This window comes from Lonchura striata, chromosome 18 (assembly GCF_050655825.1).
Source record: "Lonchura striata isolate lonStrDom1 chromosome 18, ASM5065582v1, whole genome shotgun sequence".
Classification (NCBI taxonomy): Eukaryota; Metazoa; Chordata; class Aves; order Passeriformes; family Estrildidae; genus Lonchura; species Lonchura striata.
The window spans coordinates 10856534-10876337 of record NC_140720.1 but is presented as its reverse complement, the minus strand read 5'-3'; the positions used below and the strand labels follow the sequence as shown (position 1 = coordinate 10876337).

The window sequence follows — 19804 nt, the reverse complement described above, 5'->3', positions numbered from 1 at the left end:
ACCCAGCACAGCCAGGTCCACCACTGAACCATGTCCCTAAGTACTACATTCACGTTTTTTTAACCCTTACAGGGATGGTGACTCTATCACTGGCCTGGGCAGCTTGTGCCAGTGCCTGACCACCCATTCAGAGAAGAAATTTTCTCTTAAGATTCAACACAAACCTCCCCCAGCCAAACTTGTGGGCACTTCCTCTTATCCTGTCCCTCACTTCCTGAGAGCAGAGCCCAGTCCCCAGCTAGCTGCACCCTCCTCTTAGGGAATTGTGGAGAATGGGAAGTTCCCCTGTGCCTCCTTTTCTTCAGGCTGAGGCCGCCCAGCTCCCTCAGCTACTTCTGGTGCTCCAGACCCTTCCCGAGCTCTGTTCCCTTGCCTGGATACATTCCAAACCCTCCTTTTCCTTCTTATCCCAAGGGGCCCAAAACTGAACTGTTGGCATGTCCCAATAAAATTTTGAGTGTTTCTTCCAAATTCCTGAACACCAGTAAGACACATTTTCACAGAATATCCTGAGGTGGAAGATACTCACAAGGATCATCGAATTCAATTGCTGGCCCTTCACAGGACAACCCAACAATCCCACCCTGACCTTGAAAGGGTTGTCCAAACGCTGCTTGAACTCAGGCAGCCTTGGTGATGGAGCATCGTACAACATAGTATTGTCCCACTACTATATACACTATCGACAAGGTTATCTTTTTAAATAAGCACTAAGAGGAAGCAGCTGCCATAGGACAGCACCAAAGATAAACACACGTGGAGGACACAGAGCGCAGTGTGGCACACCGGGACGCCCCGCACACGAGGACACGCACAGGCACGGCCTTGCAGGCTCCGGGGACCGCTCCACAGAGCAGCCCCGGCCCTGCCCGCACACCGGCCCTCTCGCCCTACGGCTCCGCGGTACCTGCGAACGCCCGGGGCGGGCGGCAGCCGCGGGCGGCACTCATGGCCGTGGCTGCTGCGCCGCTCTCCCCTCACCGCCTGGGCGCCGCCATCTTCCCGGCACCACCTCCAAACGCGTTCCGGGTCGGCGCTGCCGCGGAGGCGGAGCGGTCATTGGGGCTGTCCCGGTGAGGAGGGCGGCCGTGTGGGGAGTGTCCTGGCTGGGACTGTCCCCTGCGCGGGCTGCTTGGCCGTGAGGCGTGACCGTGCCCCGGGCTATGTGAGGGTTTTTATACCGAAGTTTGAAACTCCCCAGGCCAACATATAAAAGCGGCGTGGAAGGAGTCAAAAGGATTTTCACCTCTCTACCAGTACAAAATAAACTTACCTAAAATAACAGACTCCCAGAAACGTTTGGGTTGGAAGGGACCTCTGGAGATCACCCGGTCCAAAGCCCCCTGCCCAGGCAGGGTCACCCAGGGCAGGTGACACGGGAGCACATCCAGGTGGGATTGGAGTGTCTCCAGAGACGAGACTCCATGCCCTCCCTGGGCAGCTGTTCAGGGCTCTGCCACCCTCCATGGAAAGGAATTCTTCGCCTTGAGGTGGAATTTCATGTGTTTTAGTTCATGGCTATTACTTCTTGTCCTGTTACTGGGAACCACTGAGAAGAGTCTGGCACCATCCTCTCGGCATCCTTGGAGCTATTTATATGCACTAATGAGATTTCCCCCCTCAGTCTTCCCCAAACTAAACAGGCTCAGTTCCCATAGTTCATCAAGAGATGCTCCAGACCCCTCATCATCTTTGTGGCCTCCACTGGACCCTCTCTAGTAGTTTCTCTTTTTTTCTTCTGAGGAGGGCAGAACTGGACACTCCAGATAATGAGGAAGAAAATTTAGATGTACAAACAAAATCAGTTGTGCAAGTCCAAAACATGAAATGTGTCATCAACGCTGAGATGAAAATGTAAATTACCATTGTACACTCTATGTGGTCAGCACACCGTTTCCATGGAGAAACAAGCAATGAAACAAAAAGTTTCAAAACTGAATTAAAAAGTTGTTATGGCAAAGAACAACAGTTCTTGGGGGGAGATGTTGGTGAGATTGCTCCTGCAGAACAGGTACCACAACAGTTTCTCACTCAGCGAACCAGCCAGTGAGTGAAGAACCAGGGTGTCTTTTTTGGGGTACAGCAACAGGTGACAGCTTTCAGGTGGGAGCTAGGGCCAGATGGGAGATCTTGGTCACCTTTCCCATGAGGAAGTGCCCAGAGCCCTGCCTGGAGCCTCCTCACGGCCTCTGCCAGGCACTGGGGCTGTTTCCTCTGCTGCATCTCCAGGCTCATCCCCAGCAAACAGTTGTGGCCAGGATGTGGCCACAACTGGCACAGCAAGAAGGTGACCAGGAATGCACTGGGGCATTGCAAAATCCTTGTAAAGCAGCCAAGGTAGGGCTAATAAAAAATGAGTCTCATTCCCAAAAGAACCTGAGCTTTAAGAGCCAAATGCTACGTTAAAAAAAAAAAAAAAAAAAAAAAAGGTGTTTAGTTTCTAAAGTAATTTTTGAAACTGAAGGTTTGGTTTCTATACTCCTTGGGTAAAAATATGCATTTCAGGGGGTAACACTGAAGAGCTGTTGCAGCTGTCACATCATCCTGCCCTCATGCATGTTCTGGGGGTGGCTGGATCCTTTGCTAAGATGATTCAACTTGCTAAACTGAAAGGGAGAAATTGCTTATTTTGCTGGTTATACTGTTTCAACTGGTCCTGCACAGGTACTGTTGTAAAGGTTGAAAGGCTAAAGCAGAGCAAAGTGGAAGGGCCTTGGATCAGAGTCTGAACAAAAAGGGAAAGGAATCAACAAAGGCACAAGGGCCTGGCATGGGAGAGGGATGGAAGGAAGATAGGGTCCTTGTTCAAGTGCAGATGCAAAAAGGCTCAGGAGACATTTGTGCCCCACCATCCCTGTGCCTGTCTTGCATGGACCAACAAGAATGTGCCACCACAGGGCTGCAAATGTGGGTGTACTGGGGCCCTGCACAGCGCTGCTGTCACTCACATGTGGCCACTGTGTCCTCTGAACAGCAGGGCTGGCTTCTGTGTCACCCTAGAGTATCCTCTGAAGCAGTTCAAGACATTTTGAGGGGAAGACACTGTAGGAATTAACTGCTTCAGAAGGCAAGAGCAGACCTCAAAGCAGCTCAGAGGGAAAGCTGAAAGTCTACTGAAAGCATCTGTGAGTGATAAACCAACACTTTTCTGCCAGGATAGCATAACGCTGGGACTGTCTGGCACAGCTGCACAAGACGGAAGGAGGATTTGGAGGTGAGGAAATAAAAAATGGTGAAGAAAATTAGAATAGAATAGAATAGAATAGAATAGAATAGAATAGAATAGAATAGAACTGTTTCGGTTGGAAGGGACATTCAGTGTTCATCAAATCCAACTGCCTGAACATTCAGAGTTGGCCAAAAGTTAGAGAATATTATTAACAGCATTATCCAAATGCCTCTTAAACACTCACAGTCTTGGAACATCCACCAGCTGTCTGGGAAGCCTGTTCCAGAGTTTGACCACCCTCCCACTAAAGAAATATTTCCTGGTCTTATAAATTATTCTTGTCCTATTTCTGATGGCCACAGGCACCTCATGGCTGATACAGGTGAAATCCCTTCCAGCACCCCAAATTTTCTCATCTCTAAAATGGAAATATCAATTCTCCCAAATTCATACCTCAAACACATGTAAGGTGTCTGCATAGAGGGTGATGTGGAAGAAAACAGTGTTACTCATGTTGAAGTTGCCTCAGTAGCCCTACATGGCACCTTTAGGCAAAGTACTATATCCAAGGCTTGAAAGGTCTGTTCATGTTAATGTTAAATTAACAATTTAGCCCAAAAAAAAAAAATGCAAATATTTTTTTTATCTGGAGTTTAGAGAGGAAGGCCTAAGTAGCAAAGGGTCTGACAATGAACACTGGCAAAACCCAAGGTCATTTTCCCTTCAGTGACTCTTCATGAACACATGCAGTGTTCAAGAGCTAACAAATTTATGTGAAGGGAAAGATTAAATTATTCACCTGGGTCCTAGGTGGACTGTGGGTATCCGAGCCAGTGCCAGTATGTTGGTAGCTGTCCCAATTGCAGTATCAGTGTTTTTCCCAGCACATCATGCACCATTTGTAAGGTATTATCTTATTGCACTGACGATTAATGAGTCTGTGCCAGTGATTGGTGCAAAACTCAGGGAACACTGAAGGATCACAGAGAATACCAGAGAGACAAACATCTGCACAATGCAGGATGCTCTTGAGAGATGCCAAAGCCATGGGAGGACAGTTAGTGATAAGAGATGTCCTATCACAAGGACAAGGAAAGGGACAAAAATAGCAGTTACATGCAAAGATAGCACTGCAGTGCTTGCATGTGGCTTAAAAAAAAAAAAAGTCCAGATCTGAAATGTTTTGGCATGTGATTGTGTAATGACTTGCTTCCCCATGCATATTTTATAAGTTAGTTCATTTACTGCTGGTGAGCTGCTGCTAATGGGCGCATGCTGCTACTGTGTGGCATGGCATGGTGTGGGAGAGGAGGAAGCAAAAAACCCAAACCCAAAGCAGTTTGAAAAGCATCTGAGTGAAGCAAAATATCTCAGTGGAGAAAGTGATCAAGGAAGCTTGCAGGTGCTCTAGGAAATACACAGGAAAGAGGTGTGGAAATACAACACACCAACAACACTGAATAGCAGAAGCAATTCAGAAGTGTTGCTGAGGTCCTGCATGGATTCTGCATGAGTAAATAGCCCATGGAGAGAGATGGCTGCTTTCAACAGGGCATAGAACCACTGTTGTGAGACACAGAAGATAGTTACATAGCTTTATTTTCCCAGCGTGGAGGGTCAGCCTGTCAGATGAATGATTTTATACTGCCTTAAAGTGTATGGTATTGGCATTTGGCCACCAATTCAGTAGCAGCCTTGAACTCTGCTTTCTCTTCCACTTCCAGTGAAGCAGATTTATTCTCAACTGGCTGCAGGTTTGCAATTCAGTATTTATTTGTAGGATGCCTGGTTCCTTGGGCAGTGATGCTGAGATCACCAGAGGTTTGTTTTGGATCCCATATTGATTCCAAAGGAAGAGTTGGTTGTGTCAAATTCCTTCTGGTCACATTTGCTATGTGGTATACATAAGAACTGCCTGTTAGGAGTTAAATGAAAATACCATTGAGGTTGCATTAACATAGCTAATAGCTGCGTTAATAAATGCCAATAAATAAAATAAGAAGGAACATTTTCAGCCAAGTCTGAAGCTATGTAAAAAATGCATTTGATTAATGAAATCCATTTCTGACTGAATGGCACTTTTATAATAATCTGAAAATCCATCTGTGTCCTACTCCTGATGGGCAAGCATTTGCAGCTCTGCTTTTTAGGATGTGTCTGACAAGATCTGCTTTCTAGTTGGCCTTTTTCATAAGTGGCTTGATGGGAGATGCTGGAAGTCACCTGCAGCCTTCCATCCCCTTTGGAGATGGGAACAACATAGCAAGTCACCCAGCAGTTGATGCAAGGTGTGCAGAGAGTTTGCTCCACCCATACTAGAATAATAATTCAAGCATCAGAAGAAATAGACACTACATCTAAGTAGATGAGATACCTTTTGCTTTTCATTATGAGGGAATAGTATTCACAGAACCATACACGGAACATATTTGGTGCTTCCATTTACCCTGTCTGACACCTTTGCTGGAAACACAAGGAACTCTGGAGTAACTCCTCTGTGTAAAAGTACTGGAGTCCGTGGATCTCTTTGATGAACACATTGTAGTTCCACTGAAGGGGACAAGCACGTTAACTGGAAACACACTGACCATCCTACCATCAGGGTTTGTAGTCCTCCCTACTTAAAGACCCTCAAAGAACACTAGGCATCCTCCACATCCCCATTTTTTTCTTTCTTTATGATAATGTCAGATGCATAACTGTCTCAAAGATACCTGCTATCCACACAGAGACTGCTTCTTTGCCTTTGACTTTTAAATGATCAGGCTCATTATTGTGTTATAGCTTTTTTCCAATCTGACAGCCATGATCTCATTCACTAGTCAGCAAGAGTACTAATTGCTTTAGTACCAAATCATACTTTCTGGAATTGTCAAGGTGGGTAGGGATGTAACCAATAGCAAATTAACAGAAGGTCTTGAATTTAGAAACATCACAGAATGTTTTGTGTTGGAAGAGACCTAGAAGACCATCTCATTCCAACCCCTGGCATGGGCAGGGGCACCTTCCACTATTCCAGGTTGGTCCAAGTCCCATCCAACCTGGCCTTAAGCACTTCCAGGAATGGGGCAGCCACAGCTTCTCTGGGTAGCATGTGCCAGGCTCCCTCACAGGGGAGAATTTCTTCCAAATATCTAATCTAAATCAAAATCCCCAACCTGCTAAAGAAATTTGATTTGATTATCCTCTTGGGTTCTTTCCAACTTAGGATATTTTATATTCTCTGAATTCTAACAGGGGTAATGCATGGAAAACAGGCTTATGATAAAAATATGTAATTGGAATTCTGCAGTGATGTCTTTCCAGATGGTTAAGTTAAATTGCAAAACCTATCCTGTGATATAAGAATCATCCTAATGGGTCTGTCCAGTTGATGGTGCAAGAAGAAGGCTATTCAGTGCTTGTGTTAAATTTCCATATGTTGGCCAGATGCTTTTCTTGGAGCACCAGTGAATCAGCAGTGCTGTGATCTGCTAATTGTTTTGACACCATGGGAGTTGAAAAGCACTTGGCTCCACTGAACGAACACTTGGCTCCACTGAAATGTTAAATTACTCCAGAGATGATCAGAGTCAATTTTCCTGCTTATGTCTGCTGCCCTGGCACTTGAGGTGGTTCTGGTCAATGCTATAGAAAACAAGCAAGTATTTAGTTAGCTCTCTCTGCATTGCACACAAAGACTAGGAGAGCCTTTTCAAAGCTGGAGGCTGTAGCTCAAGGAGCCACTTAAACAGCAGCTCTGAGGACAGCACTTAAGTAGATCCATGCTTATGTGTAAAGTACATGCTTGAGTTTCACTAGTCTGCATGGGGCTCACACCCAAGTTTAAACATCAGCACATACTGAAATTCTTTTCCAAGATGTTTTCCAGAACCGCGACCTAAGTGAGAAAAATGAGTGTGTCATTTAACCACATTTGAATAAATCGCTGCTGTCTTTGCAACTGCGAGGAAATCCTGATGAGCCTTATTTCCCCGCAGGTCTGATAAATTACTTTCCACTTATCCGTCTGCTCTCTTCTCAGATAACCAAGGAAGCAAAGGACTTTTGCTGTGGCAGACAACCTCCATTCCCTGTTCCTTCAGGTGTGGGTTGAAGGACAGAGGAATGTTGGCTCTTAGAAAGAATTTGTTTACGAAACATCCATTAAAATCATTTGTTGCTACTTCCACAGTTGACTTGTAATGACTACCAGGAGTTTCTCTCCCAGAAGCAAGGTCAAATGTATTGACTTTTCTTTCTTTCCTTGCAGCTTTTCAACATTGGACAAATTATTGTTTTGACAATAAAACTTTCGCTAATGGAAGGCACAGTGATCTTAAGGAAAGACTCTGTCTCTACTTGCAGCCTGTTGGGGAAAATATATTCATTGTGAGTGGAAAACTGTTAAATAGGCATATTTTCAGTTTAAAGACACAACTGAGTAATTAATGAATCTACCCTGCTGGGCGAAATTCACTCCACACATACTCAGATGAAATATCTCTGGAGGCAATGCTGCTTTTTCCTGATGGATTTGCCCTCGGGTTTTTTGCCTTATGGCAAAAAGTGTGTCCTCTCCTGGAGGAGCTGCTTTTCCATGGGTGCACCATGGTCTGCCCAGAGGTGTGAGCAGCTTTGGTATCTGGTCAGAGCCGTAGACTATGGCTGAATCAAAGCCTCCTCCATGCATCAAGGCCTCACTTCTCTCTGGGCCAAATTTGGCATTCTGAAGCAAAAAATTTTGGCCAAAATTTTGCATCCTGTTTCCTGTGGGGAACAGGTTCTTGGGAAAGGCTTATTTACAAAGATAATACTGCACCTAAAATAATACTGCAATCACTTCCAGGTATATCCAGTGAAAAAGATGCTGGTTTTAATGTCTTTCTTTCCCAAACTGCAAGGTAATGCCTGAAGCTCCCAGCCATTCTAGCTGCATGTCCTTGCTCTTAGTTCTACTTCAGACAAGGGCTTCCAGCTGGCAGAGAATATTTCTAATGAGGTCTGTCCTGCTAAGAGCTGGGTTTAAATGCAATTGAGTCACAGGCCTAGCAGCGTGAGGATGAGCCTTTTCTTTGTGACTACATTAAACACTAAATTGAGTATGGAAAGGAAAACGGGCATTTGTACTAGACACAGCCTCTGGAGGATGTACTCAGCTGACACACCACTGCCTGCAGACACAGCAGCCTGGGGTAACTACCAGTTGTACAGGCAGGTGGCTGTTGCTGATGATACTGGGGCTGATGCTGTCAGCTAGGAGTACTGAGGAGAGGTATTTTGAAATTCTAGGTCAGGCTCAAGCCAAAGTGTTTTAGTTTTAAGGATGGCCCCCAGCTCTTCAAACATGACTTTTACTGCTGCTGCCACTACCTATAATACCTATATATATATATACCCAAAAGCTTACACTTCTTTCAGTGTATTTTTAACTTAAAAGAGAGGAGAAAAGTGTTCCTTGGCAGCAATCTCCCAAGATTCATCCTTTGTACGACATGTCCAGGGCCACTGCTGGTTCCAATTTAGGTCTGCACAGGTCCTGGGGAATCCAACGCCCTTGTCTGAACATGGTGCTGGAAGCCATGTGAGGCTGAGGCATGACATGTAACCTCTCCTGCAATTATGGGAAGGCAGTTTGGAATAATCTGCAATTGAGGGCATTGGTGTCTGCCAGGACTCCTGCTCCCACAGGCATGGCCGCAGCTCCACCAGCAGTGTCCTCATACCATGGGACAGCACATCTCAGTGTTATTTTTATGAGATCATAAAATAGTTGCATTTGGTGTGCTATGATATTTTGCAACTATATTTTTATGAGGAAAAGTCAGAAAAAAGAAAACCTCAGTATGGGAAGAAGATTCTTGCACTTACAAAGAACTTAATCACTTGCTCACTATTGAAAAGGAATACACATCCTTAATTCACTCTATCACTCCCAGTGATAAACGACATTAATGTGTCTGTTGTCATGATAAGAATAGTCTATAAAAAGGTGATCAATTTTTATTTAAACAGTAATACAGAATATTGCAGAGTAACCCAAAGTCGTGATTCACAGTATATTCTGCTTGCAAGCCAGCAACGAAATCCCAAGCCAGCAACACAGACACTCGAGGAGACCAAATGCCCAGAGACATGATTTTATATGGAGATATCAGCAAAACCAGTGAAGGCATGACAGAGACAGAGAGCACAATCAGGTGCTGAATGCCCTCTTGTTTGACTTCCACTGTTATTGTATAATTATTTTGCTACAAGGCATGAATTCCCAATTGTCAGCAACTTGGAAAATGCTTAAGATGATGATATTGTTCTGCCTCGGTGGGCTGTGCCCCAAGGCAATCTTTTAAAAGCAGCTGTGGTAGTTAAATAGTACCCAGGGATTAGTTTGACAGAGGTGTCATGTTTAGTCTTATGCATGTATCAATATAACCCTATGTGCAGGTTGGTTGGCAACACTGAACCTCTGAGACAAACCTCTGAGTATTTCCAGTAACCGACTCATTTCTCTGGTCAAACCCACTGCAGGCTCTCAACCTTTTCTTTCCAAGCCACAGTTCAAACATTTATTCTCTGGAGAACACACTGCAGGCATCTCAGTATCAGTTTGGCTTTTGTACGTTGTACATTCATTTGTACATGAACTTCCCACACATACATATTAACATGGAACAGGGAAGTGGTGTTGGTCCAAGTTTCAAGTTTGTGTTCTTTCTACAGTGTGTTTATACAACGCTTTTCAGCAGATGCCCTCAGAGTACTTTGCAACCTGCTCTTTTGTGGCAGTCACAGGAAGGTTAATTGTGGGTGAGAGAGGGAAATCACTGCCTCAAATGTGCTGAGGACAGCCAGTCAGACTGGATAGCCCAATGTTTTGCATATGGCAGTGCCAGTTCCTCCAAAAACCTGTGCATTTGCAGCTCCCTGACTGCTTGTGCTCAGAAATGTGAGGTGGAATTTGTTAGCTTATGTCCTCAAACAGCTTTCCCCAGGATAGTGTTCTGCTGTTTGCAGAAGGACTTTGGTGGCATTTAATTTTTTTTTTTTTTTTAAATATAGCAGTTACAGCTATTTCTAAAGCTCTAATACCTGGACTTGGGACTTAGTCCCTTTCCAATTGGCCATATGTCAGCCTACTCCCTTCACTCCTGAGAAGGAGTCTGGGATGAATAGTGACAGAGATAGCCCAGGAAACACAAACATACAGAACGATAAAGGCTAGAGAAGACCTCCAAGTCCAAGCTGTGACCAATTCCCACTCTGTTAACCAGACCATAGCACTGAGGGCCAGCTCCAGTCATTCCTTGGACACTTCCAGGAACCCCAGGGATGGGGACTCCACCACTTCCCCAGGCAGTCCAGTACAATGCTTAACAACCCTTTCAGTGAAGAAATTGTTCCCAATGTGCAACCTGAAGCTCCCCTGGCTCAGCTTGTAACTGTGTCTTCTTGTCCTGTCATGAAAATTGTCCCTACATCTTCCATTTGGATACCACTGTGACAATTAAAAAAGTCACTTTTTTCCTGACATACTAATCTTAAATTAGGTTTAGCAACTCTTTGAGAATCTGTTCTAGTGCAGTAGTGACTGATCTACCTACCAGTAAAACCTCTCATCAAGGAGATCAGCATGGCCTGAATAAGCCCAGCCAAAAATAGCAGGCATGCTAATGGCAAAAATCCATTTTTCTTTTTCCAGATGAGACTGCTTCTCATTTAGGTGAGTAGCAAAATTTACAGCTTGAAAGTACACTTTATAAGGTTATTCACCTTGGCCCAGCATTTGCTTCACTTGGAGCATGGGACACTCATTTCATGGCAGGGAAGCATCTGAGCAGAAGAAGAGGTGCTGGTAGGTGTGTGTTTGGATGGGATTCATCTCTGGACAAATCACCTGATAAACCAAATCCTTAACTTAGCATGAGAGACAGATTTAACACTCCCAAATGAAATGTTAATGCAGAAACAATCCCCCTATAACATCCGCATCATAAATAATTTACTTTTCTTCCAATCACTGAGGAAGGTTAATGGACAGTTTTAAAAAAAATCAAGTTAAAACATTTGCAGACTCCGGTGTCATTGCAGTAACAGGCAGCAAGTGTAAACACTAAATGGATTGTATCCATTTAGCAGCAGCTGGGAGACCACACAGTGCACAAGAGGCAGCAATGAGCAGAGCTGCCCTTTCTATTAAGGGGCCACTTCTAGTTTCCATTTGGAGCTGGGAGAGGCAGGGGATTCACTGGCCAGGTTCAAGGCACCCATTATTTGTTATTATGAACTTTCCAAAATGAAGAGATTAAAATAAGTCCAAAGTGCTTCTCTGACAAATATTAAATGTCACCCCAAAGATTTATAGCACTTCTGTTCCCCTCCAAAAGCTTTTAGTTCAGTGGCAGAGGTTACTGAGGGCTTGTCCACTGGCTGCCGGCTTTATAGTTTTAGCACTGGCCAGAGAGCAATTCAAAGTTTCAATAATGAGTAATAGCACTTTCAGCTTACCATCATAATTTGTCCTACATCCATTATTGTCCTAAGAGACCAATCTTGCTATTGTAAATGGTGCTGGCAGCTGATGTGCCAGTGTTTCATACCACTGCAGCTGCTGGGGTGCAGAATTACCAATATATGAAAAATAAAAAAGCTAAAATCCTAACGCATCAGTAGGATTCAAAATAGCATCCAACAACCCATGCTTCAAACACACATCAGGTCATACACACCAGCAGTGCTCCAGCTGCCTGCAGTGGTCTGTCAAAGGGACACTGGGGAAAGAAAATTGGGGTTATGGTGGGTACACAAGGTACTTCAGCATGCAACAGGAGATGGCAGACTTCCCTAGGCATGGCTGATCTTTGCAGTTACCCCACTAGGTGGAATTTCATGCATCCCTTAGTCACATTCACATCACGGACTGCATGGGCTATCTGCATGTTTGCATCCATAATGATGCTTTGAGTATTTTCACATTCCCTTTTTCCCTTTCCCTGCACTCCCTGAGATCAGGGTGATATGTTCAGCACAGCAATCAAATAGGAATAACAATCCACTACCACCACCAAACTGATTGTGCTGATCCACTGGTGTAAATAACCTCAGCTGATGGACCAGCTTTCCAAAAATCATTAGAAAAGTGAACCACAACTACATCAATCACCAACCGCCCAGCTACTGCAGGGCTGGCTGGACACTAACAAGTAGGCTCTGTTTCAAAGATGAAGAACTTAATCACCCTACAGCAAGTCTATGTAATTACAACAGTTATGAATCTTACTCTTTACCAAGTTCTTTCAAATCCAGACCCTGGATTCATGTCGCCAGTCATCCAAAAGATAAGTTGGGGACCATGGCCTGGAGATAGGATGATCATCTAGTAGTGGACTGGAAATTCTTGGTACAGATTTAAAAATTAGCAGAGGGGAAAGGGATATCCACTAAGGGGCTTTTAGGACAGCTAAAGGAAGAGGCCCTACTTTTTATTGCAGCTGTAGGGTGTGCAGTGCAGAGCAGTTCCAGTCTGTGTTTTGTTGTCTGGTGTATTGTGTTTCCTAGCATGTCATTGGGGTGCCTCAGACCAGGTATCTCTGCCTTTTCCCCTCGAGGGCCTAACCTCAAGCATCAGCCATGATCTCTAGGTTCTCGAACGCTCGTACTTCTCAGCACGATGCCGATGTAGTTCATTCCTTTCCCGGCGGGCTCGGCCATGTCTCCGAGTCGCAATTCAGAAGCATTGAGTCAGATGACTTTTGAGGCCTTGCTTCCAGCAGTATCACCATCCATACTTTCCAGCCATGAATCGTAATGTCCTGGCACTTACAAGATTGTAGGGATACGGACAGCATTCTAAATGTAGCATTGTCTCATGGTCATCTCTATCATTGTGACCAACAGTTCTTCTAACACGTCACTCTATTACAGTCTTCTCTTTTTCTCCCTAGAGCCTCTGCCATCCACTGTTGCCATAGCATCGGGCATCTCTTTTGGCATCCTCTCAGTCCTTGCCATTATTCTTCGTGCCAGGAAGATTTCTATAGTTGTTCTGTCATAATCTTGTTAGTATAATGTGTTGCTTGTCTTTAGCATCCCCTTGTTTGTCATGTCCTGTCCTCCTGTCCTGTGTCACAGGTGTAAGTACATATTTGTCCTGGAGCTGTTCTTCCCTGCTGCATAGCCTGGTGTGATGGGACAAGTCCCGGGCACTTGAATTTTGTAATGCAGGGTGGAGTTGGACTCTAGATGGTATTCCTAGATTGACATGTCTGGAGCTGTTAAGTTATTCTGCAGCCATTTGACTTTTGTTATAACTTTCTTTCAGATGCAGGTGGATTAAATCCATGGCAGAGCGCCCCATCCCTGGAGAGGATGTTTCCTGGTCTGGTCAGTCACCATTTGTCTCTGCAGTGGAAGTGTAAATGGTGACTCTGTGTTACAGCACTGTTTTCTGTCTTTATTTTTAGGAGTTAGATCCAGATGTTGGCAGCCAAGGTGAGCAGTGACGGGTTGCAGAAGCAGTTGTTCTCACTCAGGTCTCAATTTCTGGTGCATCTCTAAGCCTCCATTCTCATTTGTGTGTTTTAGGCAATCCACTCAGAGTATGCCAAACCCCCATCACCAACTGGCTGGTGGACCAGGTTTCCTGTGCTTGTGAGCCATCTGGAAATATTTCAGGACTCTGTGATGAAGCTGTGAAATCTTTTATTTCTAGGTGGTATCTGGGTAGCCTTTGGCAATGGCTGGGGAGATCGGGAGGAGGAGCCAGGGTCCACTTAGGTTTCAGCAATGCCACATCACTTTGTCTCTGTCAGTTTATATTGTATGTACTTATACTCCATGTACCTATGTTGGCTTATGTTGTGCATACTCACATTGTATGTACCTACCTTGGCTTACGTTGTATGTGCCTCTGTTGTGCCACTTATGATTGGAGCTGCTCTTCCCCGGGTACATAGTCACGCTTAGGTAGAGCAGTTATAAAACTTTGTAGTTCATCTGTCTTCTATGGGGTTTTGGGTGCAAAACTGATGGGCCCAGAGTGGAAATAGCTCCTAGCTGTCAGAGCTGCTGTCAGAAGATGTGTTGAAGTTCAGATGAGAGCGATGGCGAGTTTGTGTGTAATGTGAAGGAGGTGCTCATGGTGGATGAGTGTTGTTTTCTGTGTGCTATTTTTATTTTGGGTTTCCTCTAACAATTAAACAAAATGTAATGACAGTAGAAAAAAGATCATATTGTGTTAATATGTGTTTGGTTTCTATTGCTCTGTATTGTTCTGTATTTGCATTTGCTGCTGCTTTTCCATGTATTGCTCTGTATGCAAGTTGGACTTCTACCAGCCTGTATATGGATTGTATCTGTACTTGCATTTGTGTACATCGTTTCCATGTGTTTTGCTGAAGCGTAAATAAAGAAATTCATTCAATAAAGTTGAATCAACCCTAATAATGATCCCCCCTGCTTCCTCCCCCTCCAGCTTTGGCTCCTGTCTTTCTTTGGTGTGGTTTAGTCATTTTCTTTTCACTGTATTTCTTCCTTTGCTTCTCATATTACTTTTCTATCTCTAACTTCATTTCCGTCCGTCCCTGTGCGTTTCTATTTCTCACTGTTTTCAACCACCGAGACGGGGCGGGAGGGGTGAGGGGCGGGAGCGAGCGGCGAGCGGGCGGCGGAGGCACGGTCGCAGCGCTCCCGGGCCGCAGCCGAGCGGTATCGGAGCAGGGCTGCGCCGCCTTTCCCGGCCCCGCGCCCCTCTCCAGATGCCGGGAGTGGCCGCGTGCCGGAAAATGCCGCCAGGGCGGCGGAGCGGGGCCCTGGCTCTGCCCGCCCCTCCTGCCGCCCTCCTTGGAATGGTGCGAGGCGTTATGGGGTTATTGAGGTAGGAATAATTATTTTGTTAATTTAATGTGGGGTTTTTTTGTTTGTTTATTTTTGTCGTTTGATGTATTTGGTTTGTAGAGCAGGAACTGTAGACAGAATCCCGCAGTAGTATGGAACTTGTCGTCCTAAAACCCGCCCTGCTTCCAACCACTTTCAGCACGTGGTCTTCCTTAGCAGCACATGGTCCCCCCACACTTGGGAGCCGGTTAACTTACTTTTCTCTCCACCTTTGCTGACAGATCCTGCTGAAGCTGAGGACAAAGCCCTACCCCTACACGGACAAGGCAGCAGACCTGGTTCGGGAAGCCAGCGTGCTCCAGGTTGCTACAGGACTCGGATCAAACATCAGCATCCCCGTCTCTCACATTGATGGTATGTGGTAACCCTTTAAGAACAGAATTCCACGACTTGGGACTGACTACCTTTTCTAACCCTAAGCAGCAAACTGGGGATGGATAACACTAGAAATCCTGTCATGTAAGGATCTCCAGGATTCAGCCCTCCATGTGTCCTTGGTATCAGAAGTTGGAATTGCAGAGTTGCCACTTTACCCCCAGATGTAATTTTTGATGTGGTTGTGCCACTTTAACAGTATTTGAAATCTCTCTCCGTGCTCTTGCAGCAACATTTTCGAACTACAATGGACATTCAGTCCTTCTGCCCGGGGCTGTTCACAGAATCATGGAATCCCAGAAGGGCTTGGATGGGAAGGCACCTTTTTTAAAGCTCGTTCCGTTCCACCCCCTGCCATGGGCAGGGACACCTTCCACCATTCCAGGGCGCTCTAAGCCCTGTCCAGCCTGGCCTTGGACACTTCCAGGGATCCGGGGCCAGCCACAGCTTCTCTGGGCAACCTGTGCTGGACAGCAGCTTTGAAAGGCAGAGTGAAGAACAGCTGTGATTTTTGTGCTGCCCCTAACATTGTATTGCCTGGCGAATGTGTCTTTGGGTTTTTTGTTTGGTTTGTTGTTTTTTTTTTTTTTTTGGGGGGGGTTTGTTTGTGTTGTTTGTTTTGTTTTGTTTTGTTTTTTTATTTTGGGAACTAGAAAGATACCTTGTGTTCCTGGAATGTTGCATTCTACCTCTGTTGTTTTCCCAGTTAGTCTGGATCCTCTGCTTACATTTTTTCCGTCACTTATTAGATGTCGTGGATATGCTGGCTGTTCTGATGGAGGGCAGTGATGGCTTAGATGAAGGAATTGGGTTCTCTTTAAATGAAGACGTGATTATCCAAACATTTCCCTTCAGTGCTGTTGTCCCTGCTGCATTAGAAGCCAGGAATATGATGTTGCTTCAGTCTGAAAACAGAACAGGTACAGTTTTTTTTTATTTTTTATGTGTCATTTCTAGCAGTGGAGTGAAAGTGGCATCATTTCTACCCTCTTGTTATAACTTTTTACCATTTATAATTTTTTACCTTGAGGCATTTTATTATCTTCCCTGCAAGCAGCAGGAGGTGCAGATTCACGGTGCTTTGTGCTCAAGAGGGGCATTGTAGCTCTGTAGGTGCTTCTGCCCTTTTTCCCTGACCCTAAAGAGAAGGGACACTGTGCCTGCATGGACAGTCTTGGTCTGGAAGTAGTTGGCCTCAGTAACACAGCATTTTAAGGGCAGAGCATGGCGATCAGGAGAGGAAGGTGGTTCCCCTGCCTGTAGGCAGCTCTTCCCGAGAGCAGGGAGAGAGGTCTGCCTTGTTAAGTAGGAAGTGGATGCGTTTCCCAAAGGAAACTTCAGAAATTAAGCTCCAGGGGCAAATACTGTGAGGTTCTACCACCTCCTTGAGGACGGTGTTAAAATCACAGGGGCATCAGCAGGGCTTGGAGCAGGACTGGCCAACCCCAGAGCACCTCACGAAGCCCTCTGTGTGTATGTGGCAGTTGAGTAGCACCTGGGGGGTGCTGAAAGTCCCAGTTCTGACAGAAAATTCTGTTTAACTCGTACACGTCGGCTGGGTGTGTCCCCCCAGTACAGCTCAGTTCTTCTCTGAGGCGGTGCCTGGCAGGGTCTCTCCCTGTTAAGGGCCAGACGTGTGTTTAGCACAACACGGTGAAGGTGGATTATTTGCTTCAGCAAGAGCTGATGATGTCTGGAGGGTTTTTCAGGTACCTCAGCGGCCAGGAGCACGTGTCTAGGTCACTAGGAACACTTTTTGATCTCGATCAGTTCTTTTCTGCGTGAGGCTCTGTGGGCTGCTGGCAAGGCCCAAAGTAAGGAACGTTGCCCCAGTGTCCATGCTCATGTCAGTAGTTTAATTTATTTGGCTTTTCTAGGAGCAGATGATGTGGACTACCTTGATGCTGTTTTCACTGGCCTCCTGCACTCTCCGAGAGAACCCCTTGCTCCCTGCGTGACGTTCCAGCTCTGTGACAAAGCTGCTAAGTATCCTCAGCTCTACCAGTTTAACCAATACTATAGGCTCTGGATGCCCAAGCAGTCCCAGGAACCTGTGGTATGGAATCCCTGAAGTCACTGAATTCTTGAGCCAGTATTCCTATAAAATCCTCACAGTTGACAGAGGTAACATTTCCATCAGAAACAGTGTTTTTATTGAGGAGGTAATTCTGCATCTCTTGTTGATCGTGCTGGGGACACACATTTGCTCCAGGGCTTTTCTCTGATGGCACAAGAGGTCTCTGTGGTGTCTGGGAGGTGATGCCAGGGCTCAGGGCTCATACAGAGACTCCTCACCGGGCACAGCAGAGCCTGGTGTGCGCTGTGGCCTCTGTTTACAGCGCCCGGAGTTCCCCCGGGTGGGTGGAGGATCACAGGCCCCTGGGCTGGGTTTGGTGAGTTTTTCTCAGCTCAGCAGTGTGAACACTCCAGATGCCCCTGGGGACACTGCTGGACAGCATCCATCCACTCTCTCCATCCACTCATTTGTACCCAGGAATGTAGGAAACTCTGACTGGGGACGGGCAGTAGTTTTGAAAATCATGCCCTAGCCTTTTTCTCTAGGAACGAACCAAGAGAGTGCCCTGAAAGCACTGGAGGGGCTGCAGGGGCTGAAGGGAACAGAAAGGGCTCCCGGCACCTTTTGCCTCCGTTCTCTGCCATTCCCCAAAAGGCATCGCAGTCCCTGAAGAGGTGTTTGTCATGCAGCCTGCCAAAATGAAGACCTGTAAAATCCTAGCTCTGCCTTTTGTTTACCGTGTTCTTACTTCCTATTTATGTCATCACAGAAAGCAAGGAAAGAATAAATGTGTCTGGTTCCCACTATTGCTCTGTGCAGGCATTTTTAAAGGCTGCTGTAGTTCTATCCTCTTTTTCCACTCCAAGCTTGACTTTTCCCCTCCTTTTTTGAGGTCTGCTGCTTTGGGTGTCCCAGGCAGGGCTGGGTTCCTCGGCAGGGGTCTTAGGAGTTGGTGCAGATTCTGCTTTTTCCGAAGGTGTATCAAAGTGTGCCGGCAAAAGGACTGTTTTCTCCAGGGGAAAGCTTTCTCTCAAAGACCATCAATGCATGTATGTGTTTTAATCGTGTAACCAGGTGGATTAAGAAAAGCCAACACCTGTAGCAGATTTCTGTTGGATCTGTGTCTGTGAGAAGTGGGCTGTGTGCTGGAGAGGGAGAGACCAAGAGACCCTGTTGGAGAGTGGCAACAGAAGCAGGTGTGAGCTGTTAAGTTGATGAGGGCTCAGAGCAGCCACAGGTGCGAGCTGTTAAGTTGATGAGGAGGAGGGGCGTGTCCTGCCGGGGGGAGGTTATTTAAGGGTGAGGGTTTGCCTCAGCCAGGTTTTGCATGGAGCTGCTGGAGAAGAGGAGTTTGTGGGGGGCTCCCGGGGCTGTCTCCTGGAAGGACGGTGAGCGCTTCGGACAGGGTCCGGGGGATCACCTGGATCCCCACTTGGATACGTGGAGCATTGCTCAAAGGAGGAGCCCAGGGACAAACCATTGTGCCGAGAAGCAGCAGCCAAGCAGGTGAGCCGGTGCTGTGCCTTTATAGCGGGGACTTTTCTCCTTTCCCTTTGAAATTTCGTCATCCTGGGGTTGAATTGGAGGGGGCAGTCCTGTGGTCCCACCTTTTAAGGGGTTTGGATTGAGGTAAAATTCTCCCTTTTGCCATCATTTGAGGAAAGCTGCTTCTTTTCTTCTCTTCTAGGGGACACGATTGAAGGGAAGCCTACATTTCTTTTCCCTTGTTGGGTGAGGTGAGCGCCGGAGCGTGGCGTCAGTGTCGGGGTTTCAGAGGAAGGGAGCTGCAGCCGTGGCAGCGCTGGCAGGGCGGGGGAGCCACTTTCCTGCCGGAGCGCGTTCTCCAGCCTTCCTCGCTGCGGTGTTTCTTTAGGGTCTCATCAATGTGTTTTAAGGATTTTGGAGCTATTTTTAGAGCTCTTCTAGGAATATTTAGAGATATTTTTTAAAGGTTCTTTGGGGGCTTTTTAAAGTAGAGTATTTTTATTGTATTTTAAGGGCATTCTGAGGCTATTTTCATGTTTTTGTCGGGGTTTTAAGACATTTTGAAGATGAGGGTTTTTTTAGGGCATTTTTGTGGGTTTTTTAGGGTCTTTTCATGGCATAGAGGCTGAGGGACAGCTTGAGGGTGACAGAGGCTGGGAGCTGAGGGAGGAACAGGGGAGGGGACAGTGGGTGACACAGAGAGATGCTGAGGGGGGCAGGGGCAGCTGGAGGGTGACACAGAGAAGCTGGGGGCTGAGGGGCAGAGGAGAGTGGGCTTGAGGGGCAAAGGGGGATTCGAGGGTGACAGCCAGAGCCTGAGGGCTGGGGGGGTGAGGGTCTGAGGGCTGGACAGTCCAGTGGGGATCAGGGCTACAGGGTACAGCTTA

The 19804-nt window shown here is 46.2% G+C and overlaps 2 protein-coding genes across 4 annotated transcripts in view; one reads left to right on the top strand and one right to left on the bottom strand.

Moving 5' to 3' along the window:
• COX10 (cytochrome c oxidase assembly factor heme A:farnesyltransferase COX10) overlaps positions 1–1027 on the bottom strand; it is a 95744-nt gene extending 94717 nt beyond the window's left edge. For 2 of the 3 annotated variants that reach the window (XM_021539072.3, XM_085556870.1), the window contains exon 1: positions 908–1027. In XM_021539072.3, coding sequence (XP_021394747.3) covers positions 908–950 — 43 coding nt within the window. In that variant the 5' untranslated portion in view covers positions 951–1027. Of the gene's footprint in view, positions 1–529 lie in introns of all 3 variants that reach the window. The other variant, XM_085556871.1, reaches the window with a different exon arrangement.
• Positions 949–18151, top strand: LOC144247236 (uncharacterized). The gene is made up of 8 exons (XM_085556463.1): positions 949–1073; positions 2230–2287; positions 13609–13636; positions 13730–13795; positions 14785–15020; positions 15262–15394; positions 16165–16335; positions 17293–18151. The coding sequence occupies exons 1-8, from the start codon at positions 949–951 to the stop codon at positions 17484–17486; spliced, it is 1011 nt and encodes a 336-aa protein (XP_085412589.1). The 3' UTR covers positions 17487–18151.
• Positions 18152–19804: the final 1653 nt, after the last annotated feature.